Below are 20,460 nucleotides of genomic sequence, written 5' to 3'. Positions count from 1 at the left end.
TCATTTGGAGTACTATTTACAATTCTGGTTGCTGTATCTCAAAAAGAACATTACAGAGCTGGAAATAGTGCAGACAAAGGCAATAAATACAATTAAGGAAAGCATATTTCCTGTAAGGATAAAAAGTCTGGGGACCTTTTTGAGAAAATGTATTTGAGGGGAGACATGATAAAGGTATATAAAATTGCCCACAGCACAAAATGCATGAGTAGTGAGAACTTTTTCTCTCTCTCCCAAACTTGTGGGCATCTAATGAAGTTGAAAGACAGCAGGTTCTGTACAGACAAAGGGAATCACTTGTTTATTCAACAAGTAATTTAATAGTGGATGGATTAAGGACCCTATAAGGGAACTATTATAATGATGGAGATATATCTATGTCTCCAACATATATGAAGCGGCCCCATGGCGCAGGGTGGTAAAGCAGTAGTACTGCAGTACAGTAGTCTGAACTCTCTGCTCACGACCTGAGTTCGATTCTGGCGGAAGCTAGATTCAGGTAGCTGGCCCAAGGTTGACTCAGTCTTCCATCCTTCCAAGGTCGGTAAAATGAGTACCCACCTTGCTGGGGGGGAAGTGTAAAAGACTGGGGAAGGCAATCCACCTCGTAAAAAGTCTGCCATGAAAACGTTGTGAAAGCAACGTCACCCAAGAGTTGGAAACGACTAATGTTTGCACAGGGGACCTTTCCATTCCCTTTCCAACATATGTATATATTAGAATTGTTCAAATTTTTATGTCCAATTATGTTCAGAAGAGCTCTGAAAGTTTTATAGAAACCAAAACCAAGAAGAGATGCCAAATATACTAAAGGAATAGCTGAAAAGCTGGTGGTTTCAGCCTTCTTCAAGGAAATATATTAAGACCTTTGTAATTTATGTCAGCAAATTTTAGTATCTGTATGTTACAAGCAGACTTACATAGAAGACAGTTATATGAAGCTTTTAGTCTTTTGTTTATTTTTGTTTGTATTGTGATATGGCTTTGGGGGGTTTTAAACTGTTTTTAGAGTTGAGAAGTAGGCAGCTTGTTAGGGCTGCCAACCCTCCCGCCCTGGCGGGGGACCCCAGGTTTTCCAGCCTTTCCCCCCGCTCCCTAAAAAAACGGAAGCGGGAGAAGGGGAAGCTAGCCTGGCGTTGGCGCCGTCGCGCCCTCTTCGGTGCCGCTGCACTCCGCTCGGGCGGCAGTCTCCCGCCGCGGCGGCAGCAGCAGCAGGTGAGTGTCCCTGGCTGGCCTGGCATTGGCGCCGTCGTGCCCTCCTCGGTGCCGCTGCACTCCGCTCGGGCGGCAGTCTCCTGCGGTGGCGGCAGCAGCAGCAGGTGAGTGTCCCTGGCTGGCCTGGCATTGGCGCCGTCGCGCCCTCCTCGGTGCCGCTGCACTCCGCTTGGGCGGCAGTCTCCCGCGGCGGCGGCAGCAGCAGCAGGTGAGTGTCCCTGGCTGGCCTGGCGTTGGCGCCGTCGCGCCCTTATCGGCGCCGCTCCACTCCACTCGGGCGGCAGTCTCCCGCGGCAGCAGCAGCAGGTGAGTGTCCCTGGCTGGCCTGGCGGTAGTCACGCTGGTGGGGCCTTTAGACCACTTTCCACTCCTTACAGACCCAAACCACGTTGGATCCCATCTTCAGTGTTAGCCTTTTCAATTAGCAGTTCACAACTGGCAAGGCATGAGTAGCTTCTTGCTCCTTGATTTTGGATGCATTCTTTGAAAACTACTTGACATGGATCAGACACTCTGCCCATGCAAACTCTGGAGACAGACTTTGCTTGCTGAGCAACTTTGGAATGGTAACATCTTGCAATTTGTATTTTTGTGTAGTTAGTCTCATACAAATAACTTTATTGATCTGATTTCCTGCTGCTTGTTCTCTTTTGAAATATTCTTGCACACTTTAAATAAATCTATTTTTAATTATATTTGTGAACTTTTGTGCTCAAGTGGCTTCAATCCTAATTTCAGTTCCTAGGCCAAGTGCTTGCCTACAGTTTAATTGTTTGTGGAAACTCATTTTTGCAAGTGTCCAACCTTGCAGGGCTGACTTTCTTGTTTAGTTCCAGGAAGGTTAGAAGTTTGCCTCTTGTCTTCTGACTGTTGGGATGGTAAAAGGGGTTGGTGGCACCTTACCAGACTGGTGAGTGAAGGTTCACATTGTCAGGATTTTGTAATTTTGTGTTCTGCAGCCCCATTAAGCAAACACCCTTGGACTAGGGATTTATTACAGGTCTGATCATGATGAGTCCTCTCTCAAAGGCCAAACAGCCCTGGAAAGAGTGCTGCCTTGTCCCAGTGCTTTTACTGAGAGAAACCAAGGCTTTACCTGGCAATAGTGTTGTGATTGCCTAGCAATGGCCACAAACCACCCAGAGTATTTTTCTTTAGCTTTCTGATTTTTCTGCATACCATTCTCAGGTTTGTAGAAAGATCTGTTTTGTCAATTAAAGGTGTGCCGTCCCTTTAAATGTGATGGCCAGAACTCCCTTTGGAGTTCAATTATGCTTGTCACAGCCTTGATCTTGGCTCCACCTTTAATGTCTCCTGACTCCACCCCCAAAGTCTCCTGGCTCCACCCCCAAAGTCCCCAGATATTTCTTAAATTGGACTTGGCAACCCTACAGCTTGTACACTGTGATTGACTAAGAATATATGAGAATGCAACCAAAACCAACGGATTTTTGATTAGCATGCAACACTCTGCCGCCTCCCCTTTATTTCCATGGCACTATATAGATATTCAATTGCAGTTTCAACATTCTCTCCACAGCCTGCTTTGTGTTTAGCAGCCTTTCTGTATTCTGAAAGAATGTAGCCATCTAGAGGTACCAGGATTGATGTTAATCCAAGAAAGCCACTTGCTGCCTGAAGATGTGAAATAACACCTATTCATCAAAGTCAACTTTGGGTCCCCCCCCAAAGCAATCACCTTTGGAATTTATATTTCAAGCAGCAGTGGAATGACCTCTAGTGACATTACTATTTAATATTTTTTATAAAGTTGTCAGCATTTTCAAAAGTGTGCTTCTTGTTTGACCTGCCAAAATGCAAAATTGCATGCTGTGTGCTGGACATCTTTTTTTTTTTTTTGCCATCATAGCTGACATGGTGATGCCATGGGGTTTTCAAGGCAAGAGACACTGCTATCTCCACGTCATAACACTGGTATTCCTTGGCAGTCTCCCATCCACATACTGACCAGGGTCAACCCTGCTTAGCTTCTGAGATCTGATGAGATCAGGCAAATCTGGGATATCCAAGTCAGGGTGCTGGACATCATTGCCTACCTAAATTTAGCTTAGACTATTTCAGTTTTCTGATGAAAAAAAAAAATAAATTAACATATGATTGCATTGCCCCCCTTGTTTTGAATTTAATCCTTAATTATGCATATATATTTGTAAATATTTGGGGTGGTTCTTGGACTTGTAATTTGAGGTCATACTCAAGTTTTATTTCTGTTCTATAACAGAGTTACCAACTTTTGGTATAGAACAGCATTCTGAGGCACAAGAAAGGGGAGGCACATTCAGTGTTCCTAATTCTGGCATGTCCATAAATTCACATGGAGATCAGGAAAGCTCCCACTCTCCTGGAATTCTGCAGACTATACAAAAGTGAACTATTCAGGAGGGTTTTTCTGTGCAGGTAATAGGGTTGCACTGTATAAAATGGCTTTACAAATTTGCTGGATAAATGATTAAGGACTGTGGTCTATACTGTTGTGTTTAGTTTATTATAAGCAGGATCTTATTTATGTAATTTCTGTATTGCCTAATACAGTGTCTCCCAATCTTTTTGGCACCAGGGACCAGTTTAGTGGAAGACAATTTTTCCATGGACCGGTATGGGAAGCAGTACTGGGGTTTTTACCACCCTAGGCTGCTCTCCCCCACCCGTGCCCCATCCCTGCCCCCAATGGGGGTCTTAAATGGGGGGGAGACTGGGGCTGTTTCTGCCACCTCCCTGCTAGGTGGCCAGGTGGCAGAAGGCCAGTCTGCCTTCCCCTCCCATTTAAAGACCCCAGCTGATCAGCAGGAGTCTATAAATGAAGGGTATGCTAAGGTCACAGCAGTTCTGCTCCTTCTGCCAGATATATACTCTGCCCCTTCTGCCAGCCTGGGACAAAAGAGGCAGTGGCCTTATTCCGAGGTGCGGTGCCTCTTTCATTTGCCTGGGTCCTGTGCAGGCAGAAGGGGTGGCGGATCTGCTCTGCCTTGCTCCATGGCCCAGTCGCTAGCTGGCTAGGGACCAGTACCGGTCCACAGCCCAGTGTTTGGGGACTTCTGGTCTAATGGATAATCTGACTACTTATGCTATGATTCAGTTCTTTCTGGTGGTATAAGTATATCTGGGTAAAAATTTACCACTTTGCAGGTCAAATTGCTAGATATATATACTCTGTAATAATAATAATAATAATAATAATAATAATAATAATAATAATAATAATAATAATAATAATAATAATAATAATAATAATAAATTTATTTTTGTATCCTGCCCTCCCCTGCCAAAGGGCGGCTAAGTTAGAGGCTAACATAAAACCACCTTGCCAGGCAGTCAAAAGTTTCTTTTGACTTCTTTTCTTTTGTCTTCTCATTGCTTCCTAATTCCAACCTTTGAATTTGCAGGATGGTGACTCACAGGGCTTAGTCCAGCAGGAACTCATTTGCATATTAGACCATACCCCCTGACACCAAGCCAACCAGAACTGCGTTCCTGTGTGTTCCTGCTCAAAAAAAGCCCTGCTGACTCATATATGAATAGGGTGGAACCAGAAAACAATAGATTCTGACCAAATACACCCATAAGAAATTAGGACTCCCAGGCTGTTTCTGCACTCACCTATCCCCGATGCAAGCCAGCAAAGTAATTCAGAGTTAGTAAATGATTCCCCACATACTGATGCAGGTCAAGTCTTCTTTTTGCTTCTCTCCTGTGGTTTTCATACTCCTGTTTTCCCTGGTTTTCCTTCCTTGCCTTGACTATTAGCAACTACAGACATGGAATTCTTCCATTTGAGGCAAGTATTCCCTCTTTATCATCCTTTGTTTTCCACACCCTCTTTTGATGATTGCTTTGTGACACGACTGCCCACAACACACCTTTCACGCCTCCCTTTTTTTTTTACAATGCAGTGAACCCCCTTTTCACACCACTCTCTTCTGATAGAGGGCTGCCCTTTGTAACCATTTTTAGGAAGAAGCCTTCCAGTGAAGCGTCATCCACAGAAACAGCTGCTGTATATTGCTCATTTCCTAAAACTGTGGCATTCACAAAACATCCAGTGTTCATGTGCTGTAAGGCTCTGCAGAGGGAGTGGGCACCACATCCCTCATCCCCCCCTGCTAGCCCTTGACCCCACACACCTATCCAGGCACCTTGCAACAGCCACCATAATCAGAGCATGCCCTGCAGCAGCAGTAAAACTCAGTGGAGGTGAGGGGGGTGACAACACATGCCTCATTCACTCTCTGGTTGCCCTCAACTCCACATACCCATCTGGGCATTTCAGCTGCCAGAGAGTGCCAGGCAAGCACCAGTTGCAATTCAGCTAAAATGCTCTCCATCCCCCTAGCTCATAGTGTGCTGTGGGTTCTTGCGGGGGGGGGGGGAGGGTTGCTGTGACAACATTAAGGCTCTGCAGAGGGGAGAGGGGATCCAAGATGGTGATTTTTGTTTTTAAATTAAATTTTAAAAACTCAGTTTAAGCAATGGTGGTAAGTCAATTTGCAGGCTGGTTTCACTCATCCACACAGTGAGCTTTGCGAAAGTAAGCTTTGCGCCTATTGGTTTCACTCATCCACACAGTGAGCTTTGCGCCTATTGGTTGAGTTATATCATAACCATGCATTTGCTTTAAAAAAAATTAAGGTGGGGAAGAGTGTGGCACTAACAACCAATGACGAGAACAGGGGAGTGACCGAAAAGGATCAAGCTAGATGTGAATGTGGAAAACATTTTGTGCAGCAACTGAAAAGAAACCTTGGAGATAAGGCACTTGTACAGAACCAACAAATCAGACCCAAGGCAAAACAGCACACAGAGAATGAGAAGCAAGCACATGGTGCAGAAACAGCCATAGGCCCTGTTCACGCAGCGCATTGAGTCTGTGTTAAACTGACCTGGTTCTGTTCTGAATATCTTTGTTCCGGATATTATCGATCAGACTGCCATACTGCAATTCAAATCACTCCGCGGTGAAACCGTCTTCTGCCGTCCACACAACGGCACCATGCAGTTCTTTTTTCTCCTTTTATGCGCATCATGCGCATGCACATAGGTTAAAACATTATGTGGTTATGCAGTTATGCACATATTGCTAAGTAGCAAAAAAAAAAAAATGGCGACCATAAACCGGATGTCTGAGGCTCCTTTTGCCCTGGGACAGCCTTCAGACATCCGGAAGTTGGTCAAGAACTATCCAGATGGGAACTACGAGGTGAAACCGGAGAACTCAAAAAACACCGCAAAGGAGCAGGTAACAAAATATTTCGGTTCTGAGAAGGATTGGGGGGGGGGCTACTACGAGTTAATACTGGGAGGCAGATGTTGCTGTCTGATCAGCCACTTTTAATCCGGTATGAAACAGCAGCAACAACTGATTATACTGTGCGTCTGAACAGTCTCATTGTGTGGATTCAGAAGAGAATACCAGAACAGTCTAGGTTTTGCTGGTAAGTTTTTTCAGTAATTAACAATGGAATGGCCTTATAAGCTTTTAGGGAATCTTTCTCTTTTTTGTAAGGAGAGTCGCAGAGAAGTGGAGCTGGAACTATAAAACCCTTACAAGTGAATTGAATTCCTGACAGATTGAACCTGCTCCTAAAGTTATGGGATCAAAGTATAAAAGGGCTGCCTATGTGCAAGAAATAACTGCCACATGATGCTTGAGTTGGATTCCCAAATCACTTCAGTGGTTTTATATTCAATACATTCATAATTTAGGCATGTGGATGAAGCAGGAAAATGGTGTTCGTGTTGGTTCATGGCTTGTTTGATTTCCTGAACTGGTTCATGGTTCATTTGGTTCAGAAGTTGTGGAACAGCCCCCTCGCAAATTAGAGATGCCAAACTCACCAGGAGTCTTCAGCAGACTCTCCTTCACCTGCCCTCTAAGTTTGCTGATTGGATTTGAAATGTCCAAGTCATAGCCCCACAAAGCAGGTGCTCCCAGGAAAGCTCAGCTTCAGCTTTCACGACAACTAACTCTTCTCTTCATGCTGCAAAGTAAAAGCAGCTGAGTCAGTATGTTTGCTACCATAGAGCAGAATGGGAGCTCCATGATTGGCTCTCAGAACTGCCAATCAAGTTATGGACAATTGCTATGGGTATTTCTAGGGCTTCCAGAGGTCTACCCACAATGTTGCCTAGTAATTAATTGAATCAGCGCTGGGCTGCCTGGAAAAATGAACCACAAACCAAATGAATAACCAAGGGGGAAAGTTAGTTAATTTTCTGTTTTGGGCATAGTACATCCAAATGAGCCACTTCAAAACAAACCACAAACCAGCCCAGTTCTTTTTTTGGTTCATGGCCATCCCTAGTTAATATCAATATAAACAATCAAACTGTGCAAATAAACAAAAGTACCAGGAAAGCTCCATAATAACAAAATTACCTCTGCACCATTCACTAGGACTAAGTAGTTCATTGTCAAAATTAACTAGACAAATTGCTCCACCTGCATGACCGTTTTGAGTTGAAAAATTGTCTTATTAATTCTAATTTCAAATGAGGCTGCCAAGTCAAGTGGTTCGGTAATCTTTCATGAATTGAATACATATTGGGTTGGATCCAGCACGAAATTTCTACTTGCATTAGAGCTCTTGCACAAGTGGAAATGGAAGAGAAAAACCATGGATGCTACTTATGCTAGGTCAAACTTACAATATCCCCACTTGCATTTCCACTGGCATAAGATTTTGTGTAACAAATTTCTGGGCCCTATAGTATATGGAGAGGAAATGGTCAGGTGTTGTACACAATCTTGTGCGAGCAGAACTTCACTAAGGCCGTTTTCGCACTAGCGTTTACTCCGGCGTAGCACCCCATTTACCTCCGGATCTTTTCCTGGTTTTCCCACCTGTTGCTCCGGCGCTGCGGTTTGCTCCGGCGCTGCAGGGGTTTCACGCCGGAGTATCTAGATCCACCTCCTTCCGGAGTTTTTGAAAACCTCCGGATCCACTCCGGATCCACTCCGCGGAGTTTTCTGTGGGAAATCCATCCACGCCGGATCAACTGCTGTGTGGGCGGCACCCTCTCCCTTTCCGTCCTCCCACCCCATCCACCCCCTTGGCCAATCATCAGCCTTTCGCGGCGCTTCCCCAAAGTGCCGGCACGGCCATTTTTTTTTTAAACTTCACAGTTTTGTGTAATAGCGATATTTCGAAATTACAAATAGGAAAAAAAAAAACCCTCCTGGAATAGCCTCAATTGCCACTTCAATTGGTTTCGTTAGATTTTTTTTATTATTATTGACTTTAGTTGCGTTATTTCGCTGTTGCGTTATCTCGATAATGCGAAAACGACCATTGTTGGGGGGGGGGAATCTAGTGCCGGTGCGGGCCAAAGCGTTCATGTGTGTGTGTTTTAAAAAGGGAATGCCTCCCTCAGCTGTGCCACCAGGATTTCTGGACCTGCACAAAATCGCCATGTATAAAATGGGAAGTTGGAGTCCTGCATTCTTCTCCCTGGCTACATTCCGCTCGGTTAGAAAATAGACGCGAGCTCGCTCTTCACACGCGCCACAGAAGGGGAAGGAGAGAATGGGGCGGGGGGGGGAGCTCTGGCAGCAGGAATCAGTCAGGTCCCCGTTGCAAGCGCCAGCCGGGGAGGGGAAAGAGAGCGGAGGAAATTTGGGGCGGGAATCTAGTGCTTCAGAATTTGGGGGGGGGGGGAATCTAGTGCTAGGATTCTCCACTGTGAATGCTTCTGTTAATACATAAAGGGCTGTGGAGGATTCTACAGCTGCAGCCAATCCATAAGCAGCAGCAGCACACGTGATGCGGTTTGTCCACGAAAAGAAGGGGAGGGAACAGCTCGATGTTACGTTAGTACGTCATTACGCAACCAGACTTGCGCTTAAAAAAAAATGATTGACAGGGCATCGAACTCAAGTCGATGCCAGTGGGAAAACGATTTGAGCCGGGGCTTCAGGGAAGGCGACTCCGCAAAGAGTCACTAGTGGGAAAATGAGAAAAATGATCCGGACATAATTGCGCCGCGGAATAAGGGGAGCAAACGCTAAGTGCGAAAACGACCTAAGTCTCGTTATAGTTCTGCTTGCATACTGCTGAATCCATGACATAGTGTATCATTTTAAGTTGGTCTCTCCTTTTATTGTTGCTACTACCATTTAATGCCAATATAATATGCACACAGTTGTGAGGTTCCGTGCAACAGGGAAAGAAATTGTTTCCTTATTTTTCTAGAGCTGGCTGTGCATGTATTAATGAGCTGCTTCTTTTTTGTGTTCATTAGGGGTAACATGGACTACTTACTATAGGGTAGTAGAAAAAAAGCAAGAGTTCAGTGGCAACTTAAAGCCTAACAAAATTTGTGGCAGAGTATGAGCTTTAATGAGTCACTGCTCACTTCTTCAGATGCTACAGGGTAGGGGCCATGGAGCAGTGCTAGAACATCTTCTTTTCATGCAGAAGGTCTTAGTTTGATCCCTGGCATCTCCAGATAAAGGGATCTGGTAGAAAGAGATGGGAAAGACTTTACCTGAGACCCTAGAGAGTTGATGACAGTCAGAGAAGGCAGCACTGATACTGGGTGCAATCAGATGATCACAGCCACTGCTCCCCTCCAGATTAAAAGGGCATGATCACATCTGGCTCCTGTGCACCTGCTCACCCTTGCCTTGCACTAAAATGGCTCCCATCCAGATTAAAGAGCCACCAGCAAATCTGGGTGGCTTCCCTGGCGAAGCTTTTCCATGGTGGGTTTCCAGTCATCTGATCACCCTGGCGCACCATAGAAATGCTTGAGAAGTGTAATCATTCCACTCCATTTCCAGCGTTTCCTTTGGAAGTTGTATGTATGTCACCCCACTGTGACAAAGAACTGGCCAGAAAAAAATCAGTCAACCCAACTGCTGGCCCATCGTTTGATGCATGTTAGCAATGTAGACAACAAACCACAGGCCTGCTGCACTATGATGCCAGCTTAGAAGTCACTGTGTGATCAACATAAACCACCCCAAACTCACATGGTTTATTTAAAGCTGAGATCCTGCTGTAGCAATCTGCTCATCTAATCACACCCAATGATAGACAAATAATCTAAATAGCCCTATTCACGTGTTACAATGAATGCATTAATATTCTGCCTGTATGTTTCTTTGTAAGACATCTCTTACTGGGTGATTTTTATTGTATTTCAAAGCATTTCAATCTGTATTTTTTGTTGTATTTTTTTATGTATGCCATTGAAGGTACTGAACTGAATTTTCTTTGTGAGAAAAAGCCAACACCAGTTTATAAATGAATCCAAAGATCAGTACCTGGATTTTATCACACACTCAGTTGTATATATGTTGACTGTAACGTAAAAAACATATACAAAGAACCATCAAGTGTACACTACATACAGATTTATTTATTTACAAAATTTAAATAAATAAGGCAGCTAACAATTTAAAACACATATGATAAAATCACATTTTAAAACTATTAAAATCAACTCCTGTAAAACTCATCACTAAAAAAATAAAAACAGAGCTTAAATACACACAATACATAAAAACATTGGTTAAGAAGGAAGGCTCACTGAGGGAATGCCAAACAACCCCCCAAAAAGTCTGCCAGCAGAAGGAGGGAGGCACACAAATCTGCCAGAGGGAGGCAGACAAATCTAAATGAGAAGAGAGTTCCAGAACTTTGGTGCCATGGCCAAGAAGGCCCCTTCCCAAGTTTCTACTCACCTAATCTCAGAAGGTGGGGGCCCCTGAAGAGGGCCTCCAAAGATGATTGTACTGGTTGGGCAGGTTCATAAGAGATTACATAGTCCTTCAGGTATGTTGTTGCTAAATCATATAGGACTTTGAAGGTCAAAACCAGCACCTTGAATTGTGCCTAGAAACAAATAGGGAGCCAGTGTAGATGAGCCAAGACTGAAGCAATATGATCCACCATCCTGACTACAGCATTCTGTATGAATTGAATATTCCACATCTCAAGGCAGCCCCATGTAGAGCACATTGCAGTAATCTAATTTAGATATAACCAGGTCAAGTACCACAGTGACCAAATCTTTGGTGCCCAGGAAAGGCCACAGCTGACTTACAAGTTACAGCTTGTAAAAGATGCTCCTGGCCACAGCTGCCACTTGCTTATCCAGCAGAAGGCCTCTGGTGTATGTAAGTTAAATGTACTTTGCGAACAGGGCCAGCATAAGGTAGCTTAATGTGTTCAACTTGAGAATCGCTAAGATCAGATATATCGACTTTCGCTAGTGAAGATAATTCACAAATTTCTTCACAAGGAATACAGTGGTTGTAATTTTGAGCTGAGACTATTTCATGTGTCACATCTGGATAAGAATCTGTGTGTGCAACTCTGTCCCCTCATAAAACCATTTGAGATGCAAGCCAGAGCATTCTACATTTTCTGTTAGAACAGATTCTGATCAGGCTGCTTTGTACATACTGTATCTATTATGTTGAGCTACAGAACTGTATTGATATTCAGCCAGTCATATAATATTTTATCTGCTAGTAGCTGTAACATGAATCTAGGTATAGATCCAGGTTACATTCTGAATAAAAGTTTGTTAGTCTTAAAGGTGCTACTTGACTCATGAATCTGGGTATGTCAGGTAGCATCTAGTAATTTTTATCTGTTAAGATGCATTCAGAATGGGGAAGATCCCAACTCAGGAGATATGCTTGATTTTAAATCTATTTTGTGTACATTTGTCACATCAATCAGATGTATAGGATATAAAACTTTGATTCAATTTTGAAATATATTATGAAACCCATATTAATACTGTTATTGGTACTGGTAGTTAACACAAAACTTACTAAAGAAATCATTTGCTTCCTTGTGAATTACAGGCTGATAGTTAAATTGCAAATATACAAATATATGTTTAATGGTCCATTTGTTCAACAAACCTTGTGATTGATTTCTTGAATGAATTATTCTGTAGATCAGTTCATAATGGATGCAGAAAACAGTTTATTAAATGTCATTCAGAGTGAGTATTGAGTTACTCACTATAACCACTATACAGAGATTTTCAGCACAATATATATATTTTTTCTACAGTATGGAAAACAAGCCAAGAAAACACACAGTGCTTCATTCCTGTAAGGCTAGATTACCAAGGATATAAATTACGACAATAATAGGAGGCTAGTTTATGTTTAGCACAAAACCTTCTTGAAATTTAGATTTCCATTAGGTGCTGTACCTTAGCTAATTCTACTTCTCTCTATTGGTAGAGAGAACAAAGCAACTTTACCCATGAAGGTAGTGTGTCCAAGATATGTCAGTGAGTGTGTTGAAAAACTGAATATAGATTGAGCTTTGTCCTTATGCTGTTAGGTATAAAACTGAGAGGGTCATACAGTGACTGGTTACTGGAGGGGGGTGTCCCCCTGACTGGGCCCTGGTTGTACCGTTTCTCTACAGAGGTGGCTTGATGAGCCTTGGAATGGACAGGGAAAGAGGTTGCTTCTGTTTTTTTCTCTTCCTTTCTATGGGCACCTCCACCTTTGTACAGAGTTGCCCCACTGGCATGCTGCCCGCTATTATCCCTCCCCAGCAGGCTATAGAGGCCTCACTATTGGCCACCTGCGAGGGTCTGTGCTCTCACAGGAAATTTAGGCTGCTGCTCCAGAATGTTGGATTTTTTTACTATGGAAGGAAGGAAGGAAGGAAGGAAGGAAGGAAGGAAGGAAGGAAGGAAGGAAGGAAGGAAGGAAGGAAGGAAGGAAGGAAGGAAGGAAGGAAGGAGCATGTAATGCAGACTGAGGTGGTTTTCACATGGAGAGGGGCTTGTCTGGTTTCTTCATTGCTGGTGTGACTGCTGATAAAGTGCAGCAGCAATGGGGCTTCTATGTGGCAGGTTTCCCTACCCCAATCTCCTGAGCAGCAGCCACCCTCCTTCTCCTAGGCCAATGCAGCTTTTATATTTTTTAAATGACACTAGAAATGTTTTCTATATCCTTGTTTTTGAAAGCTCAAAAGATTTTGTATGGTGTTTGGCTACTTTGAAACTCCATTCAGAAAATGTCCCAGTGAACACTTAATTTAAGAACATAAGAGAAGCCATGTTGGATCAGGCCAATGGCCCATCCAGTCCAACACTCTGTATCACACAGTGGCCAAAAATTTATACACACACACACACACACATATATATATATATATATATACACACACTGTGGCTAATAGCCACTGATGGACCTCTGCTCCATATTTTTATCTAACCCCCTCTTGAAGCTGGCTATGCTTGTAGCCGCCGCCACCTCCTGTGGCAGTGAATTCCACATGTTAATCACCCTTTGGGTGAAGAAGTACCTCCTTTTATCCGTTCTAACCCGACTGCTCAGCAATTTTATTGAATGCCCACGAGTTCTTGTATTGTGAGAAAGGGAGAAAAGTATTTCTTTCTCTGCCTTCTCCATCCCATGCATAATCTTGTAAACCTCTATCATGTCACCCCGCAGTCGACGTTTCTCCAAGCTAAAGAGCCCCAAGCGTTTTAACCTTTCTTCATAGGGAAAGTGTTCCAACCCTTTAATCATTCTAGTTGCCCTTTTCTGCACTTTCTCCAATGCTATAATATCCTTTTTAAGGTGTGGTGACCAGAATTGCACACAGTATTCCAAATGAGACCACACCATCGATTTATACAGGGGCATTATGATACTGGCTGATTTCTTTTCAATTCCCTTCCTAATAATACCCAGCATGGCATTGGCCTTTTTTATTGCAATCACACACTGTCTTGAAATTTTCAGTGAGTTATCTACCACGACCCCAAGATCTCTCTCTTGGTCAGTCTCTGCCAGTTCACACCCCATCAACTTGTATTTGCAGCTGGGATTCTTGGCCCCAATGTGCATTACTTTGCACTTGGCCACATTGAACCTCATCTGCCACGTTGATGCCCACTCACCCAGCCTCAACAGATCCCTTTGGAGTTCCTCACAATCTTCTCTGGTTCTTACCACCCTGAACAATTTAGTGTCATCCGCAAACTTGGCCACTTCACTGCTTACTCTCAACTCCAAATCATTTATGAACAAGTTAAAGAGCATGGGACCCAGTACTGAGCCCTGCGGCACTCCACTGCTTACCGTCCTCCACTGCGAAGACAGCCCATTTATACTCACTCTCTGCTTCCTATTAATTAGCCAGTTTTTGATCCACAAGAGGACCTGTCCTTTTACTCCATGACTCTCGAGCTTACAAAGGAGCCTTTGATGAGGAACTTTATCAAAAGCTTTCTGGAAGTCAAGGTAAACAATATCTATCAGGTCTCCTTTGTCCACATGTTTGTTCACCCCCTCAGAGAAATGTAACAGGTTAGTGAGGCAAGATCTTCCCTTACAGAACCCATGTTGAGTCTTCCTCAATAACTCGTGTTCATCAATGTGCCTACTCATTCTGTCCTTGATAATGGTTTCTACCAACTTTCCCGGTATTGAAGTCAGACTGACTGGCCTGTAGTTACCCGGATCTCCTCTGGAACCCTTTTTAAAGATGGGGGTGACATTTGCTACCTTCCAGTCCTCAGGATCGGAGGCAGATTTCAATGAAAGATTACATATTTTTGTCAGGAGATCCACAAGTTCAACTTTGAGGTCTTTCAGAACTCTTGGATGTATGCCATCCGGACCTGGTGACTTATTAGTTTTTAATTCATCCATCAGTTGTAGGACCTCCTCTCTTGTCACCTCAGTCTGGCTCAGGTCTTTCAACATCCCTTCCAATAGAAGTGGTTCCGGAGCAGGCAAACACTTCTCATCTTCCAAAGTAAAGACAGAGGCAAAAAATTAATTTAGCTTCTCAGCCATTTCATATCCTCCTTCAGTAATTTAAATTCACACTCTATTCACAGCTTCTGTAGTTAGTAAAAATAGTGTTACTGTTTTGTTCTCAGGTTCACAAATGTTGTAACAACCAGAATTGGTGGCTGGTGAGAGGAGAATTACTGTCAAATCTCCATTCCCTTTTAGTGAGGCCTACATGTACTTCCCATTACATTTATTTATTATCTTCTAAATGAAAGTCAGTAGCTCACCAATCTTCTCTTTATTCATTCAAATCAGTGGATGAAATACATTACACAAAATAGAAGGAGAAAGGTTAATATAACTAGCACATGAAAACTTTTCCTTTCTTTTAAATTGCAATGAAAAATGCTACCTGTGTGTTTATTACTGTGTAGACCTAATGAAGTATAGTGGCTCAAAGTATGATGTGTGAGTTCCCAGTTAAGATCATACTTCAGCCATAAGTCGTTCATTGGTAAACTGGAAGTTTGTGGCTTTGGTCACTCATCTGCAATGTGAGAATATAGTAATATTGTCAAAACATGCAGGGGTGTTGCAAAGATTACTAGCAAATGATACTATTGGTGGCTTGTCATCCCAGATAGCAAGTTTCAAGCCTTCTTCCAACTTGTGTGGTTCTTCTGTTAGGTTGGAGGAAAACTGGAAACCTTCAGACTTTGCTGAGTGGAGTGGTAGGATACATGCTGGTAGTAGTGTTATCACTAGTGAACAGATATTAGATTAAAATTATGAAATAGCATATATTAACTAATATGAGTGGTGAATGTGTGCTAATGAATGGGTAGCAGTAGGGTTCAGAAATCAATCTGAAGAAACCTAAAAAAGATTTCTCCGAAGCAAGGCATTGGTCTAGCAAATATTGACTATGGTGTAGATCTAAGAGGTTTGGCTTCGAATTCTTGCTTGGCTATGTAGCTTATTGAGTCACTTTGGCTGTCTAACTTACCTATAAAGGGAGCTATCCCTTTTGTGAGCTAGTCTGACCTCTTTAGAGGAAATATACAAATGTGGTAAATTACAAAATAAACTCAGAAGTGATACCAAAGGGAGGGGGGTGTTCAAGGGGTTTAATCAACCATTATTTTATTTTATTTTTAAATTCCCTTTAATTTTAATCAAACCATCTTATCACCAAAGTAATCCTAGCAATATGTAGTAAGCATGACAATCACTGCTATTTTTAAAGTATGTGGTCTCAAAGTAATGATTTGCAGAAAACTATGTTGAGCCAGGCACAATCTAAATTACATCTCATGGGTATGTGGTCCTTTTGTTGTCCTCAAAATGAAACCCTGAAATGTGGTTTAAAAACCCTTGAGCTACCATTTCATCTTGGCATGTGATCTATGAAAATCTCAAACCAATGAACATAGTATTGGGGATTTTTATTTCCCTACCTTTATTAGTTTTTTATACCATCCCATGACTGAGTTTTGTAACAATGCTAGAAACTGCATCCTTTAGTCATAAAACCGAAGTCATGGTGGCAAATTCTGGCATCCTGATTCATTGCAGTTACCAGGACTGTACTGCACCAACTATTGGCTGACAATCTGTCACCACTTTCCACTACCATTGGGTAGCCTCTCTGTCACCCACCAGCTGCAGCCTCCCCCACGTTCTTACAGGATTGGCTTGCAATCTGTCTCTGCCATGCCATTGGCTGATTCTGCACTCCCCCACTCACCACCAGCCCCATCAGGCAAGAACACCATCAGAAAGCCACTGACCTCTGAGGGAAACAGTTCTCTACTGGGGGCTTACTGATCACTACTTCCACTCCTCAGAGCCCTATCTATCTTCCTTTTTCTCATTTTTCTTTCTTTCAACTCCTTTGTCCCCCTCTTTTTTCTACTTTTCCCTTCTGTTCTTTCTCTCATTCTTTCTCTTTGTCTTTCAGTCTTTTTATTTCATTCTGTCTGTCTACCTTCCTCCCTTTAATCCACACAAAAAGTAGCAGTTACATCTCTTCAAGGAATGTTCATTGACAGCAGGGAGGGGCCACCAACACCATCAGATAAACAGAGGAAGTGAAAGGGAGGCTTGCAATGGCTTTCTCCACAGTGTCAGCTGCTTGATACTACCAGCCATTTACTCCCAAGGAACCACTGTTGCCAACCTCCAGGTGCTTGGTCCCCACACACACACTGTGAAGAAAGACTGTCCATATCCCATGTAGAGGCTGCAGGGTTGCCAACTCCATGTTAGGAAATTCCAGATGGCAGAGATCACCTCCCCTTGAGGTGTGTGTGTGGGGGAGAAATTAATGCCTTCACTTGGGTGGGTGGGAAGACAGCAAGGCTGGGGAGCCAGTAACCCAAAGGCCTTTAGTGGTACTTTCCAGGTTGGTGGGAAATTCCTGGAGATTCTGTGGTGGAGTTTGAGGAGAGCATAGAGTTAGGGCATCAGAGCAGGGTCTGCCAGTCCCAGGTTGCTGTGGAAGCTGACTGGGTAATTTCAGAACAGTCACAGACTTCCAGCCCTGGCTCACAGAGTTGTTGTTTAGATCACACGGGGAGAGGAGAATGATGTAAACTGCTTTGGTCTCCCCACCCCCACCACTGTGAAGAAAGACTGTCATTTTCCCATGTAGAGGCTGCAGGGAGGGGGAAGGCGATGGAAAGCTGAAGTCAGAGGGGCAGATAAAGGGAAGGAGATGGGTTGCCAGCTCCAGGTTAGGAAATCCCTGGAGATTTATGGAGTGGGGCCTGGAAAGGGTGGAGTTTGAGGAGGGATAAAACCTCAGACAGGTACAATGCCATTTCCTCCTGGGGAACCACTGGAGTTCACTCAGATTTACAATTGCTCTCTAGATGGCAGAGATCAGATCCCCTTGAGATGTGTGTGTGTGGCGGGGGAGTCAGTGCCTTAACTTGGGTGGGTGGGAAGACAGCAAGGGTGGCAGGCACTTGCCCAGAGCCTCTTTCTAGAGCCCATTGCATTTTTTTCTTCACAACGGGCCTTACTCCTAGTTCTAATATAAAATAGTTACCATTCCACTTATAATTGTACTGTGTTATTCAAAGCAAGCGTTTTATCACAGATCAACCAATGGTTTGGTGCTCTGCTGTAAAACAACAACAGAGCTCTTATATGATATGATTAAGATTCTTCCAGTTTGTCACTGCAGCATGGCATTGGAAAATGTGCTTGGATGGATGGATGGATGGATGGATGGATGGATGGATGGATGGATGAATGGATGGATTTCTTCTTACATTTAATCTCTTTCCTTTCCCTTTCAGGAATTGGAATTCTCCAATCTGTTTGCAGTCCTGCATTGTATTCATTCATTCTTTGCTGCCAAAGTAGCATGTTTGGACCCACTTTATGTCGGCAGTCAAGCCACAGCATCTGCGGCTACAGCTGCTGTTGCTACATCTTCTGGCGCTAACAAACTGAAGTATACAACTTGATATCACCCATTTCTGCACTTGCCACTTTCCAAGAATATATAACATTATGTATAAATATTCATTGGCCTAGTCCTTTGAAGAACAGCAAGAGTGAGATCTATTTCAACTGAGTGGCAGTATTCAGCAGTATGTGGGTCGCATGGGGTCATTAACTAAATCCTAATTTTGCAAGGCACTGGAACACAGTCCAAGAGGAAATACCTGAAGTGGACAAAGATGTTTTAAGTACAGTCTGATTGTGCTTGAATGACATTGGAAACAGAAGGAACAAAAAACAAATGATCCAACAATGCACTTAAGTATTTAGTACAAATTTCAAGTCTCTATAGTAGTACACAAGGAACTGTCATTTTCTTGTTTACCAGTGTTTTATATGATAACACAATGAGCTCTGGATCGAAACAAATGTCCTCTTGTTAGGCTATAGGTGACATCATTGCAAGCAAAGGCTCAACAAAGAAGTGAAAAGATGCTGCTATATTTACTTAGCAAAGAAAGCACCTTAAATGCTGTTGCAAATTCCTATCTGTGTCCTTTTCACATCATTCCTTATTTTGCTTTCCCCCATAATTGTAATAATAATTATAAAAATATAGCCATAAATTAGTACAACAGTTTTTCTAAGGACATATAAGCATAATTAAGCCATCAGCTCAAATACTATAATACTTAAGCCACTGTAATGTTTTAGCCTGGTTCTCACAAACATTTGTTCAACTTTAGAGGACTGAATTAATTTCATATGGCAGTTGCAGCTCACAAGGTGTCATGCAAAAATTGCCTTGCATTTAGAAAATGAGATGTTGTGGAGAATAGTTATAGCATGACTTTCTCCTTGACATGTTAGTTTTCTGTGTGTGTAGATCTGTGTGTATGTGACAAATTTCTAACATCAGAGTTCCAACCTGCAAACTAAAGTGGTAAAGTATGGCCACAGGTACACAATTATATCTGCTATTTGTGAGTTTGGAATTGTCCCATTAAGATAGTGCAACTATACAGAATTAGCGACTTGAGGATCATGGCCTTATATCAGAAAAAAATGTATTTCTAGATATTTGTGGGGGGTGTTTTTGAAATCTGTTTCAGTCAGTGTGATTTCATTTATGGATAAATTACAAGCCAATGTGAAACCTGTTTAATTATTTCTTGTTGGTCATTTTTATACAGAAGTGTCTTAATCTACCAGGCTGTTATCAATTCCCAAGTATTTTATTTTGTTACAGACACAATAAAAGTCGCACAAGGCTTCAGTTTTAAAGCGGATTTTCGTATCTCCAACTGGAAACCAAGGAATGGAACTCATATTTAGTTTTTCCATTATTTAATTCAGAGCTGCTAAAAATAACCTTACAAAAATAAAGATTTTTTATTAAATTGAACAATTTCCCCCCTTCTAATTTTCTGCAGTAAAACTTGGAAACCATACAATTGTTATGAAAGAATTCCTGTCATGCAATGTTTATATAACAATGAACACATAAGGCAAGACCATAGATATTTAAATTGGTTTGAGATGAATGTACAATCAACAAGCAGTATGTTTTGCTTTCTATTATATAGGCAATGCACATAAACTGAAGAGGTTTCAAATAGCCATTATGAAGTAGCTTCATAAATAAGTTTTGTTTTGTCCTAGATAGAATTGGCACAATCTATTATACAGTTAACTGTTCCTAGGCTCAATATTAATCAATGCTATTTAATGTGCTCAACCCTTTAGATTCTGCTTGTTTGGCCTTGAAGCATAAAAGTTCACAGAGAGATCCATCCATGCAATAGAACTTTTCATTTTCCTCAAAATTTGTGATTGAGCTAGTTGAAGTATACCACAGGTAGTTACTTGAGAATCATGGCTTTAAAGTTGCAAACCTTTGACTTCTAAAAACCTGTCATCCCTATAATGCATCACAAGATGCTTTCTTAGAGAATTGCTTAGGAAAGAACTGTAAAAGCTTCATTGCATTTGTATGAGTCCATGCACATACCTAATGACACTTTTGTAGCGTAAGACATTTA

The 20,460-nt window shown here is 42.5% G+C and overlaps 1 protein-coding gene across 3 annotated transcripts in view; it reads left to right on the top strand.

The window, feature by feature from the left end:
- Positions 1-19,702, top strand: part of SNTG1 (syntrophin gamma 1) — a 280,518-nt gene extending 260,816 nt beyond the window's left edge. For all 3 annotated transcript variants that reach the window (XM_060243820.1, XM_060243821.1, XM_060243818.1), the window contains one exon: positions 18,271-19,702. In XM_060243820.1, the coding sequence (XP_060099803.1) occupies positions 18,271-18,441 (171 nt within the window). In that variant the 3' untranslated portion in view covers positions 18,442-19,702. The remainder of the gene's footprint in view (positions 1-18,270) is intronic.
- Positions 19,703-20,460: the final 758 nt, after the last annotated feature.

Source organism: Heteronotia binoei, chromosome 7, assembly GCF_032191835.1.
Source record: "Heteronotia binoei isolate CCM8104 ecotype False Entrance Well chromosome 7, APGP_CSIRO_Hbin_v1, whole genome shotgun sequence".
Lineage (NCBI taxonomy): Eukaryota > Metazoa > Chordata > Lepidosauria > Squamata > Gekkonidae > Heteronotia > Heteronotia binoei.
The sequence above is the reverse complement of the archived record's forward strand: the minus strand, read 5'-3'. Positions and strand labels throughout refer to the sequence as shown.